This window comes from Panthera pardus, unplaced genomic scaffold, assembly GCF_024362965.1.
Source record: "Panthera pardus isolate Hobbes unplaced genomic scaffold, ASM2436296v1 HiC_scaffold_17, whole genome shotgun sequence".
NCBI lineage: Eukaryota > Metazoa > Chordata > Mammalia > Carnivora > Felidae > Panthera > Panthera pardus.
Window position 1 is genome coordinate 64074159 of NW_026526732.1, and position 21025 is coordinate 64095183.

At 34.7% G+C, this 21025-nt stretch overlaps 1 protein-coding gene across 3 annotated transcripts in view; it reads left to right on the forward strand.

The window, feature by feature from the left end:
- MMS22L (MMS22 like, DNA repair protein) overlaps positions 1-21025 on the forward strand; it is a 123046-nt gene that overhangs the window by 30940 nt on the left and 71081 nt on the right. For all 3 annotated transcript variants that reach the window (XM_053904635.1, XM_053904636.1, XM_019442918.2), the window contains 3 exons: positions 7321-7440; positions 9790-10016; positions 12174-12677. In XM_053904635.1, the coding sequence (XP_053760610.1) occupies positions 7321-7440; positions 9790-10016; positions 12174-12677 (851 nt within the window). The remainder of the gene's footprint in view (positions 1-7320; positions 7441-9789; positions 10017-12173; positions 12678-21025) is intronic.

A 21025-nucleotide genomic window follows, 5' to 3' on the forward strand; every position in this document is an offset into this window, starting at 1 on the left:
TAACTGATAAGGTCCTAGTTTCTGAGCCCTCATTTCCTACGTTATCATTTTTCTTTCTGCAGAGCCGCTAATGTGGTGCTTCATGGCCCAGAGGTCAGATTTGACCTCCTTTTAAAATAGTTTTAAATGTGCTATTCATCACATCTTTAAACATACTGTATTGTAGTTCTCTAAAATTTTGTAGTATAAGTTATTTATGTAAGAATTTAAGGGGAAATTTTAGTAAAGAATATTTTTAAATTTGGGTAGTAGATTACTTTTCTGTTAGGATATGAAGATTGTTAAAATCTTGAGGAATAAACAAGAAATATAGTACAGGATTGATATATATATATCATATGTACGTACATGCACACTCATTCATACTTATGAATACACGCACATTTATTTTGTAGCCATATCTTTGAAAATCATATAAATAGTGTCAAATTTTCTTTTCCATTTTATCTATATTAACTCTTAATTTTTTTAGGTAAAGCATACAATAAGTACATTTAGTTTATAATATGAGTCTTCCAATTAATGAGTAAAAATTCTAGACTAGAATTCCAAAGACTTGTGCATACATAGTTGTATGAAAAACAAAATAACCATAACCTCAACCATTGTAAAAGTTTTTATTTTTATTTTTTTGTGTCATTTCAATTGGCTTTCTCCTTCGTTCTTTTTGAGAACATACTGATTTAGTAATTCAGAAAGTGTCTTATATACATTTTTTTTTTTTTTACTTCAAGAATGTAGGGGATCACTAAAAAGTGGTCATTGTTAATTATGTTAGCTATTGATCCAGTCTTAATGCCTTAACACAGCTTTAAAACCTCTTAAACTTCCTTTCAGCTCTAACATTGTATGAATTTATGGTTTATTCAGGTAGGTTTTAAATTACAGAGTATTTCTTAGGTTCTAAGGGTCATATGGATAAATACCCATACACTCATAATGGTCTAGGACAAACAGGAGAAAGAATTTATCATCATCTCTGTTCCATTGTTTTTTGACTAAGAAGTTTGCTTTTTGACTAAGAGATTGAAAACCCTCCTCAGACCCTTTTTAGTTGCTTGAAAATTAATTCTTTTTTTCTTGTATTTATGACTCACTATAATTTTGATTTTAAATGAAGGAAACTCATTTACTTGAAAAAAAAAAAACTTTGAACTGTCTTACTCATAATGTATAAAAGTTATTCTGACACTGCATAATATATCTTTACAATATAGCTAGTATGTTAATGGTGTTAGCTGAACTTATTTTGATGATAAATAAGTAGTTCTTGGAAATAAGTAGTATGCCCATCAGGAATTGCCTGGCTTGTGGTTTCCCAGAATTGGGATCAGTACTAAAACCAGGAAAGTCCTGGGCAAACTGTGGGAAGTCAGGCACCCTAGAAATAGAAATAGTCTAGTGACTCCAAGAAACTTTCTCTGGGAATTTAGATGTAACATAAAATCAAAGTAATTTTTCCCGTGAGAGAAGCCATTATAATATTTAGAAAGAAGTAGTCCATTTTCTCTAGTGATCTTTCAATTTTGTCATGCCTTGATTGTATCAAATTAGATTTTATAAGTAGTTCAGTACTACTTGCTGGAGTTCTTGAAATCAATTTTGTGGGTGCAGTAGGTGGTCATAAAAAATAAATAATATGTTCAGATAGAACTATCAGTTTGATTATATCTGTTTTCCCCCATTGAGGTAAATTAAAATCTGCCCATGCCCGTGTGCTTTGACTTTATCTCCAACAGTGAATGAGTCCATTTGCAGTATTTAAAAAACATACATTCCTCGTGTAGAGCAGTCGTCAAATATAATCCCGTAGGCATGCCACTGTAGTTGTAATTAAGCAAATAATGTTCCAAATCTTTTTCTAGCCAGAAAAGGATTTTCTAGAAACAGACATTGAGCTTTATAGGTAAAGAGAACATTTATTAACTTTGCTTCTATTGGTATGATTGAATAGTTAAGTATTTACCTTAACCATTTTTTGGAGGCAGTACTATTTAATATTTGTGTATGCTGACAGTAAACATTTGTTCTACCTTTAAAACGGCATTATTGTATTCAAATGAAGAGGAAGATTTTGAGTTTTATACTATCTGTTTTTTAAAGCCTCATTTTTTGGCATCCTAGAGACAATTTTCTACTAAAGTTTGTTGAAGGGTATAAAAAGATATTCAAAACAAGTCTAATATTTTTATTTGCTAAGGAACCTGAAGAGTCCAAGGCTAAAAACAACTCAGAATGTAATTAGATCTCAATTATATGGGGCAGTAATCTTCTAATAATTAATTTATTTCTATTATTCATTTATTTGTAATTTTTTTAATGTTTATTTTTAAGAGAGACAGAGTACGAGCAGGGGAAGGGCAGAGAGAGAGAGAGAGACATACACAGAATCTGAAGCAGGCTCTAGGCTCTGAACTGTCGGCACAGAGCCCAGTGCGGGGCTTGAACTCACAAACCGCGAGATCATGACCTGAGCCAAAGTTGGACACTTAATCGAGTGAACCACCCAGGCGCCCCCTAGTAACTAATTCAAAATCATTATGTTTCTTGGACAGAAGGATCTTGACTGGGATATTGAATTTCAACTTTCTTTAATCCTAAAAATACATTGAATCAGGCAGACTAATAGTCATTATTTAGGTTGCAAATAAATTTTATTCTTCTGATGACTTCTTCTAGTTAGGTTATTCATTAAAAAATGAGCCCTCAATTGTTAAATTGCCATTTTTATTTAAAAAAAAAACAGAGTAATTTTTTTTTTTTTTTTTTTTTTAACGTTTACTTATTTTGAGAGAGGGAGAGAGAGAGAGGCACAGAGAGAGAATCCCAAGCAGGCTCCACACTGCCAGCTTGGAGCCTGACACGGGGCTGGAACTCATGAGATCATGACCCAAGCCAAAGCCAAGAGTCGGGTGCTTAACTGACTGAGCCACCCAAGTGCCCCAAGAGTAATTTTTTTTTTAAATTCCAGTATAGTTAAAATAGTGTTATATTAGTTTCAGATGTACAATATAGTGATTCACCAATTCCATATATTACTGATAAGCTCATCATGGTAAGTATACTCTTAATCCCCTTTACCTATTTTACCATCCACCCACTCACCTGCCCTCTGGTAACCAACTATTTGTTCTCTATAGTTAAAGTCTGGTTTTGGCTTGTCTTTTTTTTCTCCTTGTTTGTTCTGTTTTTTAAATTTCATATATGAGTGAAATCATATGGTATTTCTCTCTCTCTGACTGCCTTATTTTGCTTATAATTATACTCTCTAGCTCCATCCATGTATTGCAAATAACAAGATTTCATTCTTTTCTTGTGGCTGAGTAGTATTCCAGTGTGTGTGTGTGTGTGTGTGTGTGTGTGTGTATCTTTATCTATTCATCTATCGATGGACACTTGGACTGTGTGTGTAATTTGGCTATTGTAAATAATGCTGCTACAAACATAGGGCTGCATATATCCTTTCAAATAAGTATTTTCATATTCTTTGGGTAAATACTGAGTAGCTCAGTTACTAGATCATATGGTGATTCTGTATTTAAATTTTTAAGGAGCCTCCATACTGTTTTACAGAGTGGCTGCACCAGATTACATTCCCACCAATGGTGTAAGAGGGTTCCTTTTACTCTATATCCTCACCAACACTTATTGTTGCTTGTGTTGTTGGTTTTAGCCATTCTGACAGGTGTGAGGTGATACTTCATTGTAGTTCTGATTTGCATTTCCCTAATGATCAGTGATATTGAGCATCTTTTCATGTATGCTGGCTATAAAAGATAATTGTTTTCATTTTTAGTTCAGTAGAAGAATATCACGTATGGTATATACCCAAATTTAAGATGCCTAAATTTGATATTTCAAAATAAAGATGGGAAGACATTCTTTATAAAAGGACTAAAGCAGAGGGACACCTGGGTGGTTCAGTCGGTTAAGCTTCCGACTTCAGCTCATGTCATGATCTCCTGGTTTGTGGGTTCAAGCCCCACATCGGGCTCTGTCCTGACAGCTCAGAGCCTGGAGTTTGCTTCAGATTCTGTGTGTGTGTGTGTGTGTGTGTGTGTGTGTGTGTGTGTGTGTGTGTGCGCGCTTGCGTCTCCTTCTCTCTCTCCCCCTCTCCCTCCCTCCCTCCCTCCCTCCCTCTCTGTCTCCCTCTCTCCCTCCCCCGCCTTCCCTGTCTTGTGTGTTCTCTCTACCTCAAAAATAATACATAAAAGTTAAAAAAAAAAAAGTTATAAAAAATAAAAGGACTAAAGCAGCCACTATGGAATCAGGAAATCAAAAGCAGACACTACGGAATATTCTGGGGTAGCCTTCTCATTGAATAGTTTATACATACTCACACAACAGAGAAGAGACCTACAGAGCATCCATAGGTCTTGTGAAAAATGCAGAAGCTGAGTAGCATAGCCTCTGGGATTCAAACAGGCAGGTGTAAGGCTGTGTAGAAAAGAGGCCCAAAGACCTGGCTTGTTTAAAACTCTTTATTCAGAGGGCATGGATTTAGGTGTAATTATTCAAACCTCTTGGTTTAGGTAGAGTTCGACCTTAGCACTCACAGAAATGAAATATATCAGCGTAAGGTATGATACTGAGATCCTGTTGCATTTATTATTTGATCATAGTTTGGCCTAAAAAAATATATCTCTCTTGCAGACAACACAGTGACAGCCATCCCTATGCAAGCACTGTACTTAGCACTTAATGTACATTCTTCCACTTAATGTTTATGGCAGGGCCTGATAGGGTTAAGGAGTTTGTCCATGTTCATATAGGTAACTAAGAAGTGGCAAAGCTGGGATTTGAGTCTTCTTACATGTTTTACTCACAATGTGCTCTCTCCAAGCATTTGACTTGGTTGGATTCTGAATAAAACTATTTTTACCATTATTTCTATTTTAAAACTTTTTTGCTGCTATGTGTTTAATCGTTTTTGGTTTCTAGATCTATTTTGATGATACTTGTGGAAAGCATCTCAAATTTCCATATTTTTGTTTGTGTTTTCTTTTTTTTTTTCCTTTCCAATAAGTGTGTGATGGAAAATGTAAGGTAGGAAGAAATTAATATACACAGGAGTTTTCCAGTACTCTTCACTGTATTTCATCTTCTGTTTTCTCGTTATGAATTTGAGCTAAGATATCTCTTTGCTTCTTTTCTCCTATTTTGTATTTATATCTCTTTGATTATCTGGGCTTGAAGTTAGGCAAATCCTTTCTTCTTAATTCAGCTGATGTGCACACACACATTTTTGAAGGGAATTTTTAAGAAAAAACTAAGGGAGGAGTGCCTGGGTGGCTCAGGTTAAGCATCCCGTTAAACATCCGACTTCAGGTCATGATTTCATGGTCCGTGGGTTCGAGCCCTGTGTTGGGTTCTGTGCTGACACCTCAGAGCCTGGAGCCTGCTTCAGAATCTGTCTGCCTCTCTCTCTGCCCCTCCCTCATCTCTTGTTTCTCTCAAAAATAAATAAATATTTAAAAAAAAATTTTTTTAACTAAGGGAAAATAGCTCAAAACAAATGAATATACATAAAATGAAAACATATTTTATAACAAATACTAGCTGTAATTAATTATAAGCTAAACAAAATTTTTAAGTCCTACTCAACTGACTGATGACCCAATCCTGCCAAAACTGGAGAAAATGGTATTTTCTTTTTCATTATAATCTGTAGCCACTAGCAGGGAAAAGAAGGGAAATTTATCTCCATTCTTTTAAAAAAATTAAAAAAAATCTCTCAGAATACACCATATTTAATTTCTTCTTGGTTGGGCACAGTGTAAAGAACACGGGTTCTGGCCTCACAAATTTTATTCAAATCTTGGTCTGGTCACCAAGAGCAATCTTGATCAAATCCAGTGTGCATTAAATGTTAATTTCTTTTCCCTTCTGTTTTTGGAAAGAGGCATAGAATGGTATTTATAGTTGGTTTTGGAGTCATAAATCCTTGAAGTATATTGAATTTAGTATGCTTTAATTTATCTGAGTAGTATGCCACAGGAATGAGCCTAGGTCTTGCTTAATATTTTCATAATAAAATCAAAAGAATATTAATGATGGACAGAAACTTCCCTTCTTTGGTTAAACGAGCTTAGTTGTCTCTTAGAGAAGCTAAGTATCTTTCCCTAAGCCATACAGTTACTTGGTAAAAAGAGGCACAAGAACCTAGATCTCAGTTTTATTCATGAAATATTTATGGAGTTTGTTTGGCAAACCAGGCAGTGTGCTAGACCCAGGGGAAATTATCCTAATTCTCAGAGAGCTCACAGACACTTGAAAGCAGACAAACATAAATTTAAGAAGGTAAGTGCTATGATGCAGGTGTGCATAGGAGGTTGTGGAGCATAAAGAAGGGTCTCTGTTAGTATGGAAGTTAGTAAGTTTCCTGGAGGACTTGAAGCTTGAGTGTATTCTAAAGGATTACTAATTAAGAGTTAATGCCTTACCAAAAAAAATCTGCCCACGTTTGATTCCCTTTATTCTTCGAATGTTTTAGCACCAAGATCACTTTTTTTTTTTATACTTATATGTTACTTTTATTAGCAACCCCAACATTATTGCATGTAATCACCCTGTCCTGTAAGTTTCTTAATATCCTCACATCTAAGCAGAGTTTCTTTTACTTAGTTCACCCATTTTCCAGGGTTATGCTTTACATTTTTTCATTTTTCTTTTCATTTTCATTCTGCTCACCACTATTGGATCTTTTCCATTTTCTGTCTTCCTCCATGCCCAAACTTTCGTCCTTAAGCAATTCAGATTATATATACCCCCTTATTATAATCACTCCATCACAAACACCTTTAATTTTTAAATAATTGTGTTAAAAGTCACTTTGAGTTATGTAATTTCTATTATCTGAATACATAAAGCAAATTTTTAGAAGTATAGCCTATCCTGATTTAGACCTCTGGTCTGAAGATGAGAGTGGGTATGATTTGGTGATATGTATTCATATTCTTTTTAAAAGCAGGTTATCCAGGGGTGCGTGGGTAGCTCAGTCAGTTGAGTGTCTGACTTCTGCTCAGGTCATGATCTCACTATTTGTGGGTTCAAGCCCCTCATTGGGCTCTGTGCTGACAGCTCAGAGCCTGGAGCCTCCTTCAGAATCTGTGTCTCCCTCTCTCTCTGCCCCTCCCCCACTCATGCTCTGTCTCTCTCTCAAAAATAAACAGTAAAAAATAAATAAATAAATAAATAAATAAATAAATAAATAAATAAATAAATAAATAAATAAAAGCAGGTTATCCAGTGTGTATCAAGCAATAATATTCATGTTACCAGAGCCCTTTTACTTTCCCACAATTTCATTTTATTTTTTAGGATGGTATACCAGAAGAACAATTACGAATGCATCTGCACTGTTGTTTGACGCTTTGTGATTTCTGGGAGCCAAACATTGTAATTGTCACCATTCTATGGGAATATTATAGTAAGAACCTGGTGAGTAAATAAAATATGAATGTGTTCCAGGAATTTGAAGAATTTGTTCATATTTGAGGAATATTTTTATGGTTTAATTATGAAAAGTTACAGATTTTTCTTAAAAAATTAATTTTTCCAAGTAGATTAGAGTAGCTCAAAAATATTGTTTTACCTTTCATAAGCATTGTTTATAGAGCATTGACATAAGGGAATGGAACATTTTGTCTCTTTTCTCTTAAGAGTGAGAGTAAGCAAAGGAACCAAAATTGCACCAGAAAGATATTTCTTTTTAATCCTCATTTATAAATGTTTTCTAACAATTACTGATTACTAGCAACACATTGAACAGTTAATGCTATTCTGAATAAGACATAGTCTTGGCATTTGAGTTGCTTATAGGTTAGTGGACATTGTGGGGAAGAAGTTACAGTACTGTGGAATGTCCAAGGAGAGAGTATCTGACCCAGTGTATAGACTTGTGAAAGGCTTTATGAGGTAATTTTTTAACTGGAGAATGAGTAGAATTTTCCAGGCATAGAAGAAATGGAGTGTTCAGGTGAAAGGAACATAATGAACAAATGTATGAACACATAAAAAACTTGGTCTTTTCCTACCGTGTTAAATAGTTTTGGATAGGTCTGATATGACTATGGGAAGAAACAGCAGATAAGGAACATAGGGTAGTCAGTGACTAGATTATGTAGGGTTGAAGATAATGTGCAGGTTGAGTTATGATTTATTCCAGAGACATAGAAAACCAAGGATGTGACATATTGGGTACGTGTGTGAGAGAGTTTTCTGAAAATGCTATAAATAATTTGGGTGTTATATTAATAGTCCAATGTAATAATAAATGCTAATAATGCAGTGAGTGAGTAAAATAGGGGCAATGGATTTAGAAAGGAGAGGATATGTTTGAAAAATAAAAATTATAAAGGTAGGTTTATAGGATTTAGTTACCTGTTATGTGTGGAAAAAAGAGAAGATTTGGAGTATTTGAGTTCCTGAGTAAATAGTGAACCCTTCAATCGAGATAGAAAATGGAAATGGGAGGTTTACAAGTAAATTACTAGTTTGGGTTTATACATAATAGAGCTTATTAAAAATAAGAAAAACACCTTTCTCTGAAGCATAATTTCAGGCTGATTGGAAAAATGACCCATTCTAGTTCTGAGACAACATGTGTATGAGTCCACAATGCTTGTCATATCTGAAAGCTGGAAAATACCAAAGTAAGATGGAGTCATGTCAAAAGGAGGTCCCATTGCTCCAATGCTGGGTAAATTTGAGCATAAGAAAGAATAATGATTGCTGTAGATTGAAACTTATCAAATACAGGGGCGCCTGGGTGGCTCAGTTGGTTAAGCATCTGACTTCGGCTCAGGCCATGATCTCACAGCTTGCCAGTTTGAGCCTTGCATCGGGCTCTGTGCTGACAGCTCAGAGCCTGAAGCCTGCTTTGGATTCTGTGTCTCTCTCCCTCTCTGCCCCTCCCCCACTTATGCACTCACTTGCGCGCGCTCTCTCTCTCTCTCTCAAGAATAAATATTAATTAAAAAAAACCGAACCCTCATTATTCTGAAAACTATAAATGAGAATATAAACTATATTTAAGAATAACCAAATTTCTAATAAGCTAATTAAGAAGTAATGATAGAATTAGAAAATCACTATTTTGTACATCTGATGAAGTAAGGCTTCTGGGCAGTGATCATTAATGGCTGCTAAAGTTGTTCAGTGAGAATCTTGGGGATCACTCAGATTAACAGATCAGGTTGATAAGACCCTCAATCTTAACGTCACAAAAGGAATGACCCAATTTAATGTCTGTTTTCCTAATTGCAACATGAAGTACCCAGTACTACCAATGGAATATTCTTATCAAAAAACTCAACTTGCATGAATCTGATCAATCCTTTAGATACAGCTACCGATTTTCAGAACAAATAGGGGATAAAAGAGTACATTACATGACACTAGGGAGATACTAGCAGCTAAATCCAGATTGGAGAAAATTCTACACAATAAATGATCTAATATAAAAATAAATGGTATGACATAAACTCTGGGAAACTTACATAAGAGATTAAAGAAGCAAAGCAACCAAATGCAATGGATGGATCTTGTATGTTTCCTAATTTGGACAGACCAACTGTTAAAAAGACATATTGGAGATGTTTTAGGAATTTGAACAGCCCTTGGTGTCTCTGCTTTTGTGGAATTTTTATTTTGGCAGGATGTGTAGTACTGTTTGTAATTTATGTGATCAAGGCAAGTCAAACTTTTAGTGAGCTAATTGGGATTTCCATTTTTGTTTACTTGGATTTAATACTTATATTCTTTTCTTTTTTTCTTTTTTGCTTTTAGAATAGTTCTTTTAGCATCTCTTGGCTTCCTTTGAAAGGCCTTACACATATCATTAAGTCACCCTTGTCTATGCTAGAAATGGTGAAGACTTGCTGTTGTGATAAACAAGATAATGGCCTGTATAAATCCAGCAGTAGTTACACCATTTTCCTTTGCATTTTGGCAAAAGTTGTTAAGAAAGCAATGAAGAACAATGGCCCTCATCCTTGGAAACAAGTCAAAGGAAGGTATGTGCCATATATTTCTTTGTCATGAACGTTCACTCTGAAGAAGTGTTACTTAACTGTTTGTATTTTTAAAGTTAACTTGTGCTTAGAAGTCTTTATGGTTTATACATTTAAAATGTATTCCCTAGTGTATACAGGACAACAAAACATGCAGCCTTTTGATCCTGCCAATTTACTATAGTAAGGAACAAACCTAGTATCTAGAACTTGGGGAGAATTTTGGTTTATCTCATCTGTCCTAAAGATTGAAATTCCATATATTAAATATATTAGAGAACTGTTGTTTCTTTTGCCAAAATTAATTGTAACGTTATTATATAATTCAGTGCATAAATTTTATTCAAAATTACAGAAATAGAAAACCTTTCCAAATCATACACTGGCAGGTAATAGAGTCAGTCTGTAAAACTCTGCATTCTTTGAATTCAGCAGTCCCATTAGTCCTGCTTCCTTGAATGAAAACTAACCAGAAGGTAGAACCAAATAACTCAAATGTTCTCATTTGAGAAGAATGCCCAGTTTTCATTTCTGGTGTGGTAAAATAAACTTTTGGTCATATTTATCTGGTTTTTGTTTTTGAGAATTTTGCTTGTTAAATAGATATGAATTTTTATTGTCTTCCCTTGATCTACTTTCTTTATCTGTTAGCCCTTTTTCTAGCCCTCTTTGTAAAATATACTGCCCCCCACCACTTGCTCAGCTTATATAATGGGAGCTCTTGCAGAGTAAGAATTCCTTCATGTTCTAGGTAGGGATTTGTCAGGAACCACTAAATGAAATTCCTGTTTGATTCCCATATATGACTTGCAAGATGATGGTGATACAGTAGAATTTTTTTAGTGTATACTTTTTTTTAATGGTAACTTCTTTGTTAAACCTCCAAAAATTATGTGGCTCAAACAGTAGTTTTTTTTTTTCTGTTTGCCAGTTTATCTTTGAATCTTAAATCATTTTATGGAAGACATAATACTCAGAACTTTTATTTAAAACAAATATTTGGAATTTATTCAGTAACAGTTCTATTATTCCTATCCTAATCCCTTAATTGATGAAGTAATCCTTTACTTCGACTAGTAAATTATATTAACACAAGAGATTTTTAAATGGGGAGTCTTGCACATTTAAACACTAACCATTTTACTTTATCAATAAGTAAAAATAATTTTTCCAGCACGTTGAATTGTCTTAGGTATAATTCTGGCAAGAGCAGGTCTTTGTGAGGGGTACAGGGAGAAAGAGTTTAAGGAAAATTGTTTTAAAATTGCCCCATTAAGATTTTTTTAAAGCACATCAAATTGTACTTAAAGGAGTATATATTTGGGGTGTCTGGGTGGCTCAGTCAGTTACGTGTCCATCTCTTGGTTTCAGCTCAGGTCATGATCTCATGGTTCGTAGATTTGAGCCCGTGTCAGGCAGTACATTCATAGTATGGAGCCTGCCTGGGATTTTCTCTCTCTCCCTCCCTCCCTCTCTCCCCCTCCCTCCCTCTCTCCCCCCTCCCTCCCCCTTTCCCTCACCCTCACCCTCTCTCAAAATAAATAAACTTTAAAAAAAAGGGGGGGCGCCTGGGTGGCGCAGTCGGTTAAGCGTCCGACTTCAGCCAGGTCACGATCTCGCGGTCCGTGAGTTCGAGCCCCGCGTCAGACTCTGGGCTGATGGCTCGGAGCCTGGAGCCTGTTTCCGATTCTGTGTCTCCCTCTCTCTCTGCCCCTCCCCCGTTCATGCTCTGTCTCTCTCTGTCCCAAAAATAAATTAAAAAAAAAATAATAAAAATAAAAAAAAATAAAAAAAAGGGGATATATATTCTTTCTTATTTGTCAATAAAAATTAAAAAAGAAAGGTGATTAAGAGTACTAAAATAACAGGAAAAGCCATGTACTATATGAAAAGAACTTATACTGTCCTTTGGGGAAGACCACTGAATCCTTTTAATTCACTCATAGATGATTGCTGCTTCACTGAGAAATTTGAAGGTATGAGTATTCTGTGAGTATTTTCAAAGTAGAAAAAGTGACAATGGCAACATTATAATGAAGAATTAGCTAAATTTACAGTCATGAGATTGTCAGGAGTATTGAGCTGTTATTTTAAAAGGTTATTTTAAAAGCTGTTATTTGAAAAATTTTTAAGGTAATTTTTTTTTGTTTTGTTTTGCAGAATATATTCTAAATTCCATCAAAAAAGAATGGAAGAACTAACTGAAGTTGGTCTTCAGAACTTTTTCATCCTTTTTCTACTCTTAGCAGCTGTTGCAGAGGTGGAAGATGTAGCAGGTCATGTGTTAGGCCTCCTGAATTTCCTCAAGCCTTCCTTTATAACATCTCCTCTCATTTGGAAGGGTCAAGTGGCCTTCCTCTTGATGTATATCCAGAAAAATCTGGACATTGGTGTTTTGGCTGAGAAATTTTCAGGTGCTTTTCGAGAGAAAGCAAAAGAATTCTTGGTATCTAAGAATGATGAAATGGGACAAAGACAGACTCTCTGGACCCTTCTTTCCATCTATATTGATGGTGTTCAAGAAGTGTTTGAGACTAGCCATTGCTTGCATCCTTCCCATGAAAAACTGCTTAATGATGGATTCAGTATGCTTCTGCGAGCTTGTCAAGAATCTGAACTTAGGATCGTGTTGAGCTTTCTACAAGCTGTTCTGGCCAGAATCAGGTACGTTTTCCAGTAAATACTCTAATTTATCGATTTATTTTATGTCATCACCTATGTTGATTCTATATTAAAACTTTCCTTTCGATACACTCATGAAATCCAAATGGAGAGAGAGGAGTTGGTTTTATGTTGGCATAAGTAGTTTCCAAACTGTTACTTTGAGCAGTAATTCTTTAAAAAGAAAGTTTATGTGCTAAAACATAAAACTAAACTCCGAGCAGCTCTGGTGCAGTCCCCTAACTGCTTCTTTGCCCCTCCTTCCCTTTTTACCTTTGCTAAAGGAATAGTATTATCCAAAGGAATGTTTCAGATAGTCTAAACAAGATCATGAGCTCAAATCTAAGGTGGCTTCTACTGAAACATTTGCATTTTGTGCCCTTAAGGAGAGTTTGACCACCCTGTACCATTAAAAAAAAAGGTAAGCTTCTTTAAATTATTTTGCTGCAGAGTTCTAACCTCAACTGCATGAAATATTTCCAGGTAAGACAATTTATTCTGAGATTAAAATAAGATTTTTCTGTTGATAACACCAATCACCCATATAAAACAATGTTTTCAGATCCACTTAAATACTGCTTTCGTTTTACTCCACAGAATAAAATCGTTTCTCATAGAATCTTCCAGATTTTTTTCTTCTCATTTATAGGCTAAAAACACAAAACAGATGATCTTTGTTCTGCACCTGCCTTTTTTCACTTAATATTTCTTTTTTTTTTTCTTCAGATCGAATAAATCTTTCGCCTTTCACTTAATATTTCTTTGGCAGCTTTCCATGTTAGTAGATGGATACCCATCTAATTCTTTTTAATGGCTACTTAGTGTTTCATTATATGGTTGTACCAAACTTTGTTTAACGAATACCATAATAATGTCAATTTATATTGTTTACCACTTTGTTATTTTAAACAGTTTTATTTAACATCTTTATATGTGCCTTCTCTGTGTATTTGTGGAAGAATAGATTAATTTCTAAAAATGAATTGGTCTATGCGCATTTAAATGTAGATAGATGATACCAGATTTTCTACCCCCCCAAAACAAAACAAAACAAAAAAAAAACTTGTGCCAACTTTTACACTCCCTAATAGTATATGAGAAAGCCTCCTTTCTCATTTTTAGATTAGCATATGGAGTATATTTAGAAAATATGCATTCTCAGATAAGAAATTAAATGCTGAAGTTTGTAAAAATGTTAATGGAAACTTGGTAATAGGAGAATGGGACTAATTTCAAAAGTTGGAGAGGCTTTAAAAATGTAAATAAAAGTAAGAAAGTAAGAAATTTCTTCTTTATTTCTTTTTTGTTCACTAACTTCTTTTTGTCTTTAAGCTCCTACCTAGGACTTTTTTGGTTATTCTTTAAGAATGATAATTAGAAACACAAGAATAATTGTTGTATTCTTGAAAGACATACAGTATACAAATACTGTACTCATTTATTTCTTTGCCAACCTTGTCCTGCCTGTTTATAGATGAAGAAATGGAAACATGGACTTTCTGTGACTTACTAAAATAGGTCTCAGTATCACCACTCAGACTCTAACCAATCACAGCTACCTTCTTACATTACCGTTGTTAAAGTTTACAAATAACTAAACAGAAACTAACCAAACCATTATATATATATATTTATAAATCATAAGCAGTTAAATGATATTCGCAAACTGTAAACCTTAAAGTGTTGCCTATTCATATATATTTATGAGTGCTTTTAGCTGTTATTTTTGCTACTAAAAAAAGGGGGATAGTGCTTTTTGTTCAGTTTGTTTTTATGTTTTTACAAGTTATATATTTTTTAAATGAGTCATCAGATGGAAAAAATGATCACAAAGAGGGGTGGAGACAAGTAAATCATGTTTTATTTGCAGTAATTAAAAATTTTTTTTAATGTTTATTTTTGAGAGAGTGAGACAGAGTGTGAGTGGGGGAGGGCCAGAGAGAGAGACACACAGAATCTGAAGCAGGCCCAGGCTCTGAGCTGTCAGCACAGAGCCCGACGTGGGACTCGAACCACGAACCATGAGAACATGACCTGAGCTGAAGTCAGACACCTAACAGACTGAGCCACCCAGACGCCCCTATTTGCAGTAATTTATCTTTAATTTATTATCAACATTATTCCATCTAAATTTCATTTCTTATAATAAAAACAAATTTTTGCTCTTTAAATTCAATTTGGTAAAAATCCTTTAGTATTAAAGCCAAAACTATTTCAAAATGTTGGAAAAATTCTGCTTGCAAGTATCTTATAAACTGTAATGCATCTCTGGTAATCATGGGCATTACTAGTCAAGTACAAAGGTAGGAATCAAGGATGCATGTTGAAGATTATTGATTATATAAGGCGAAAGCAAGTATACATTTATATTAGAAATTTCTTTTAACTAGATCTCCTTTGGGTTTGTAGTCTGCTATCATCTAAACCAAGGCCGTTGATCTGTAGGACTAACCTATGAAAAAGACACAAATATATTTATGTTGATAACATTTAATTCCTTGCACACATACCTACTTTTAGTTTTGTTTTATAATGCTCAACTATGATTAAAAACAGTTGCTGTAAGTGACTGTGTAATCATATATCACTTCCGTTGCCATAATTGTAGAGCATTTTTAGCAGAGAGAAGAATGAGCTCAATGTGTTTGAGTAACAGTGAGTGGAGCATGCAGCTCCTGGGTGGCTCAGTCAGTTCAGTGTCTGATTCTTGATTTCGGTTCAGGTCATGATCTTACAATTTGTAGGATTGGGTCCTATGCTGGCAGTGCAGAGCCTGGTTGAGATTCTCTCCCTCCCTCTCTCTTTGCCCCTCCCCCACTCACATTTTCTCTCAAAATAAATATTAAAAAAAGAAAAGTGCAGTAGTGTGGGGAGTCTTCATTAAAGCTGTCATCATGTAGGTGCTACCATCTTTTAATTTTCTGAAGCTTGCATTGTAATTTGCACACAGTTCTTCAGTGAGACTGATTAAAGTATATAATAAGAGGGACTGTGACTTGGATGGTTTTGTTTTATTTCATCAGTTTTAGAGCTTCCAAGGCAGATACCCTGAAGATGGACAGGCTTTTAGTTTCGGATCTTTGGGGAAAGAACCCCAGAGATCATTCAGGATTGTTAACTTAAAAAGAAAGAAGAAAAGGAGGCAGAGAGGGGAAACACAAGAAAAAGTCCTTTAGATATTTGATCATAGAGATGTGTTTGTTCCTACTTTCTTAATCCAAAATCTGGAACTTCTCTGAGGATCTTTTCATAGGAGCCTCCTAGGTATGCTATAATGTTAGTATTACTTTTAATATTATTAAAAGGTTCAAAAATGTTTTGATAGTTGATAAAAACTAAAGCATAGGCTCCCTGCCCCCCTTTGAAGAACAGAGCTAAATTCTTTGAATTTTGGTTTAGATAAGGAAGATGGGTTACATAGATTGATGATATTTATTCCTGGCTGCATCCCTGACAAGAAAAAGAATGAAATACTTTACCTTAGCAATCTCTTCTGTTTTCAAATTCAGGTGGGAATAAGGTACCAGTCCTTGCATAAATGTGTGTGCAGGATGTGTGAGTGTGTATGTTGAACTGGGTAATAGTTTTATAACTGTATGACAGAGAAATTATAGGTAGGAAGGAACGAAGATCACTGATTAAAGGGAGAAGCGGCTCCCTCTAGGCTGTTAAGAAATAATAACTTCATATGCCACTTTCTGCTAACTGGAGCTGATGGCTCACCAGAGCATTCTTTATTGCTGATTAAGTAGCATTATGAAAATACTGACTTGGTTATGTTAACTAAATGCCTCCATGTTTAAAACTTCGAATGTCAAGCAGTTTTTAGCAGTCATCTTTAACATTTCACATTACCTTTCTGGAATCCCATTTCTGGTTCTCACTTGCTGTTATTTGAGGTTAATATAAAAATGGCAGCTTTCATTTGTGGAGTTAGGTGTAGCCAAAAGCTTTTCTTTAATTATATCCATTCATGCTGCTATAGTTAAGGGTCTGTCAGCATTTCCATTATAAACCTCCATTTTCAGGGTTTTATAACACAGCTATGAAAATTAGCTCTGGGCAAAAACTTGACATACAAGGCCTCATGAGATTCTCCCTCCTCCCATCCCCCTTTTTCATTTTTACTGAAGTAAGGGTGAGTGATTTCAAAATGCCTTTTGGCATCTGCAAATATCATTTGGAGTTTAAAAAGAAACAATAAATTTTCAGGCTTTGTACCTGTTTGTTCTACCACTTAAGGGAGGTTGTGGACTTATGAATTTAAGCCAAATGGATATTGATCAACTGACATCCTATTTTGTATTAAACAAGAGCCTGGTTGCAGAAGAGGTCTAAAGGCAGTTGAAAACTTGTCTAAAATGTTAAATTTTGAGACTACGAAATAATTCAGAAGGCATGGTTAGTTTCTTTTTGATATTCTATGTGCTGAGTACAACTCCTTAAAAGATTAAGCCTCTGTTTTCCTGGCTTCAAAATACATTTTGAGAATACATATATATTTAAACACTTTTTCTTCTTTTCCAGTGAGCCTAGAAGTTCATCTGTGTATTATATATCAATTTTGACATTTGGGATTGGGCGGGGTGGGGGGGGAGTTGTGTATGCACGTGCATAGAACTGTGTTTATTATTCCCCTCAAATGTTTTTCTTGCTCAGTAGTTCTAGTTATTTTAACTTTTATTAGTGTGGTATCATTTATTCTAAACAATTTTTTTTTTTTAATCTGTGAGAGAATTGGGGTTGTCTAGTTAGGGAAGGAAGAAGTACAAGAGGAAATGTTCTCCTGAGGGACTGCTGGATGACAAAAATGCATATGAATTTTCAGGAAAAATAGAAAGGATGCTTTTGACAGCATGCAGGCCTTTTCCTCCTTTTGTTTTGGGTTTTCTATTATTATGAGTGGTTACTGCTTATGTATGTATGATTTGATGCATGTTTTTGGCATTGTTCTAATAATTCGGGAGAGAGCACATGATTGTGTTTCATGGATATTTCTAGTTTTTATTTGAAAAATCAGATAGTTTTGTTGCTTACTAAAAGTGATCCATCTACCAGTTTTGGTTGCTAATGAGAAAGCATAAGCATCTCAAGGGAAAGTAGTATAAATCTTAATATTTTGAGAGTATGTAAAAAGTTAATGATTTTTTCCATTATTAAATATTTTATTTATCTTTCAACTGAGATTTTAATGTATATGATGAATTAGTATTTTACCTTAATATTAACTGTTTACTAGGCTTGAATTTTGCAAAATATTTTCACTATAGCTTTTCATACAACATTTTATAAATTCATGCAGTTATATAAACTCAGTTTTGTGAACTTTTTTTCTGTTTTGCTAAAACATAGATTACTTAATTTTTCATACATAGGAATTAATATTTAAGTCATTTAGTCTGCAACTAGATCTGTTACATACACATGGATTCTCCTTACATAAGTACAAAATAATTCTTTTAAAATATTTTAAGGGAAAACTTATGTGTCCAAATCTCAACTTTATTCATTCTGCAATGAGGGTAATAGCACATACTTTTACTAGGTGTTTTGAGGATTAAATGCAATAATGAATATGAAGTTTTTGGCACAGAAAGTGTTCGATACATGTGAGCCGTTGCTCTTATTGTCATTACTGTTGTTTTCAAAAGAACCCATAATCATTTCTATGTACTACACTTTAAGCCTGGCAACCTCAGTAAACACATTCACATGCACGCATGTACGTACTTACACCTTGGATAGTTCTTAACTCATTCTGATATTGTACTTTTAACACAGTGGCCATTCAGTAAATGCATTTGGATGTGTAAATGAATCAGATTGCTTAAAAACAAAGTCCAGATTGTAGGGAACATGAATATTGCCTAATAATTCTAGAACTGTTAAAAGTTGTGATTCTATATGTCTGAGATGCTAAGGAGCTGCTGTAGAAAAAGAAAACTAATTTCTTAAGGTAGAAATGGGATATATAAATATGTCCTTCCTTTCTCCGTATACCCAGTTGATAGAAATTTTTTTTAATGTTTTCATTCCTTTTTTATTCTCACTACCATTTCCTCCATTTTTAGACCATTATTAAGGTTTCCTACTCTCTGTGCCTCCAGTGCCTTCTGTCTTCAGACCATCTTTTTTTTTTTTTTTTTTTTTTTTAACAGCTTAATTGAGATATGTTACTTATCATACAATTCACTTACTGGCCAGCTTTATTAAGATATAATTCACATACCATACAGTTAAATGGTTATTATATATCATGGTTATCGTATATTTACATAGAGTTATACAGCCATCATCATAATTTTAGAACAGTTTGTCACCCCAGAAGGAAACACTATACCCATTAGCAGTCACTCTCCATTTTCCCCTACCCAACCTCCATCCTTAGCAACAACTAATCTACTTCATGTCTCTATAGATTTGCTTTTGCTGGACCTCTCATAAAAATGGAATCGCCCAACATGTAATCATTTGTAACTAGTTTCTTTCACTTAGAATAATGATTTTAAGGTATATCCATATTACCACATATATCAGTACTTTATTCCCTTTTATTGCCGTATAATCCATTTTACCCACATTTATTTATCCATTCATCTCTTGATGGAGATTGGATTGTTCCCACTTTGGGGGTTCTATGGATAATATTGCTATGAACACATGTATTAGCTTTTGTGTGGAAATGTTTTCCTCTTGGGTATATACTTAGGAATAGAATTGCTGGGTCATATGGTAACTCTGTTTAACCTTTTATGGAAATACTGAACCATTTCTAGTATACCATTTGATATTCCCACCAACAGGGTTTAAGGTTTGAAATCTGTCCACATCCACATCAGCACTTGTTGCTAAGTGTCTTTCTGATTCAAGTGATCTTAGTGGATGAGAGGTAACATCTCATTATAGTTTTGATTTGCATTTCTGGTGGCTAATGATATTGTGTGTTTTTCATGTGCTTATTGATCATGTGCCTATTGACTATTCTGTTTTCTTTGGAGACATATCTATTTGGATCCTTTGCCCATTTTTAAATTGGGCTTTTTGTTAGTGAACTGTAAAGAATTTTTTATATGTTCTAGAGACAAGTCCTTCATCAGATATGTGGTTTGCAAATATTTTCTCCCATTCTGAGGGTTATCTTTCACTTTCTTGATGTTGTCCTTTGCAGCATAATTTTTTTTTTTAATTTTAATGAAGTCCTATTTATTTTTCCTTGTATTGTTTGTGCTCATCTCATTTTTCCACATTTATCTTTTTAGAGAACAAGTCTATTTACGTCATTCTGTGTTTTAACACTGTTACTGACTGACATCCTGATAACCACAGAAAATTTCACAGTCCTTACCATGGTCTTCAGAGTCTTCCACAGTCTGGCTTTCCCACATTTGCAACTTTTTCTTGTGATTTCCCGGTTATTTTAGTCAGATGGAACTACTAATTCTCAAGAATTCTCCAAATCTTTCTTACTTTTGTCTTTTCCTATCAGAACCAGTTGAGGGCTCAGGCCAGAACATAGTAGACAAAGATCTGAGGACCTAATAAGCCGAAGTGTGGTGATAAACAATGATAAGAAAAGGGTTAAATCCAGGGAATGAAAGTAATTGTCAAGATCAGAAGTCAAAAATGGTCAGTGCTGGTCATAGTAGGCATAGAGGTGGAGTAGCAGAGTACAGGAAAAGAAAACAAAACAAATGATTTATTTAGAAGGATATAGAAGGGTAAGGTAACTTCAGAAATTATTACTAAATGAATGGATCAGAACTAGAGATAGAATCAGAAAGAATCGTACATGGGCATCATATATGGGAGAAGCCAGAATTCCAGGCAGTAGTGGACAATTCTACAGTAGCAAACTGTGCTTTTCTGTTTCTTTAAAAAAAAAAAAAAAAAAATCTCTACACCAATGTGGTGCTCAGACTCACAACCCCAAGATCAACAGTTACATGCTCTACCAGCTGAGCCACCTAGGAACCCTGTGCTTTTCTGCTTCTAAAGGAACCCCTGTTAGTGTCTGAGAGTTGCTACTCTTTTTGCTGCACAAGGTAAAATTCAACTCCTCTATCACACTAGGTATAAAGCAAGTCTTTGATACCTATACATAGTGCCTACTGTAGTGGAAAGCAGAAGACACTGTGGACAGCACTGACTTAGATGCTATACCTATTCAGAACATGGGCCATAATAATCTCTCAGTACATGTTTATTTTCTTTATTTACCTTTTTCTCTTTTTATGTGAACAACATCCTTTCCTACTATCCTTTCCTATCCTATTTTAGAGAAAGAGCATGAGTAGGGGAGAGGGGCAGAGAGAGAGAGAAAGAGCATCTTAAGCAGGCTCCATGCTCAGCAC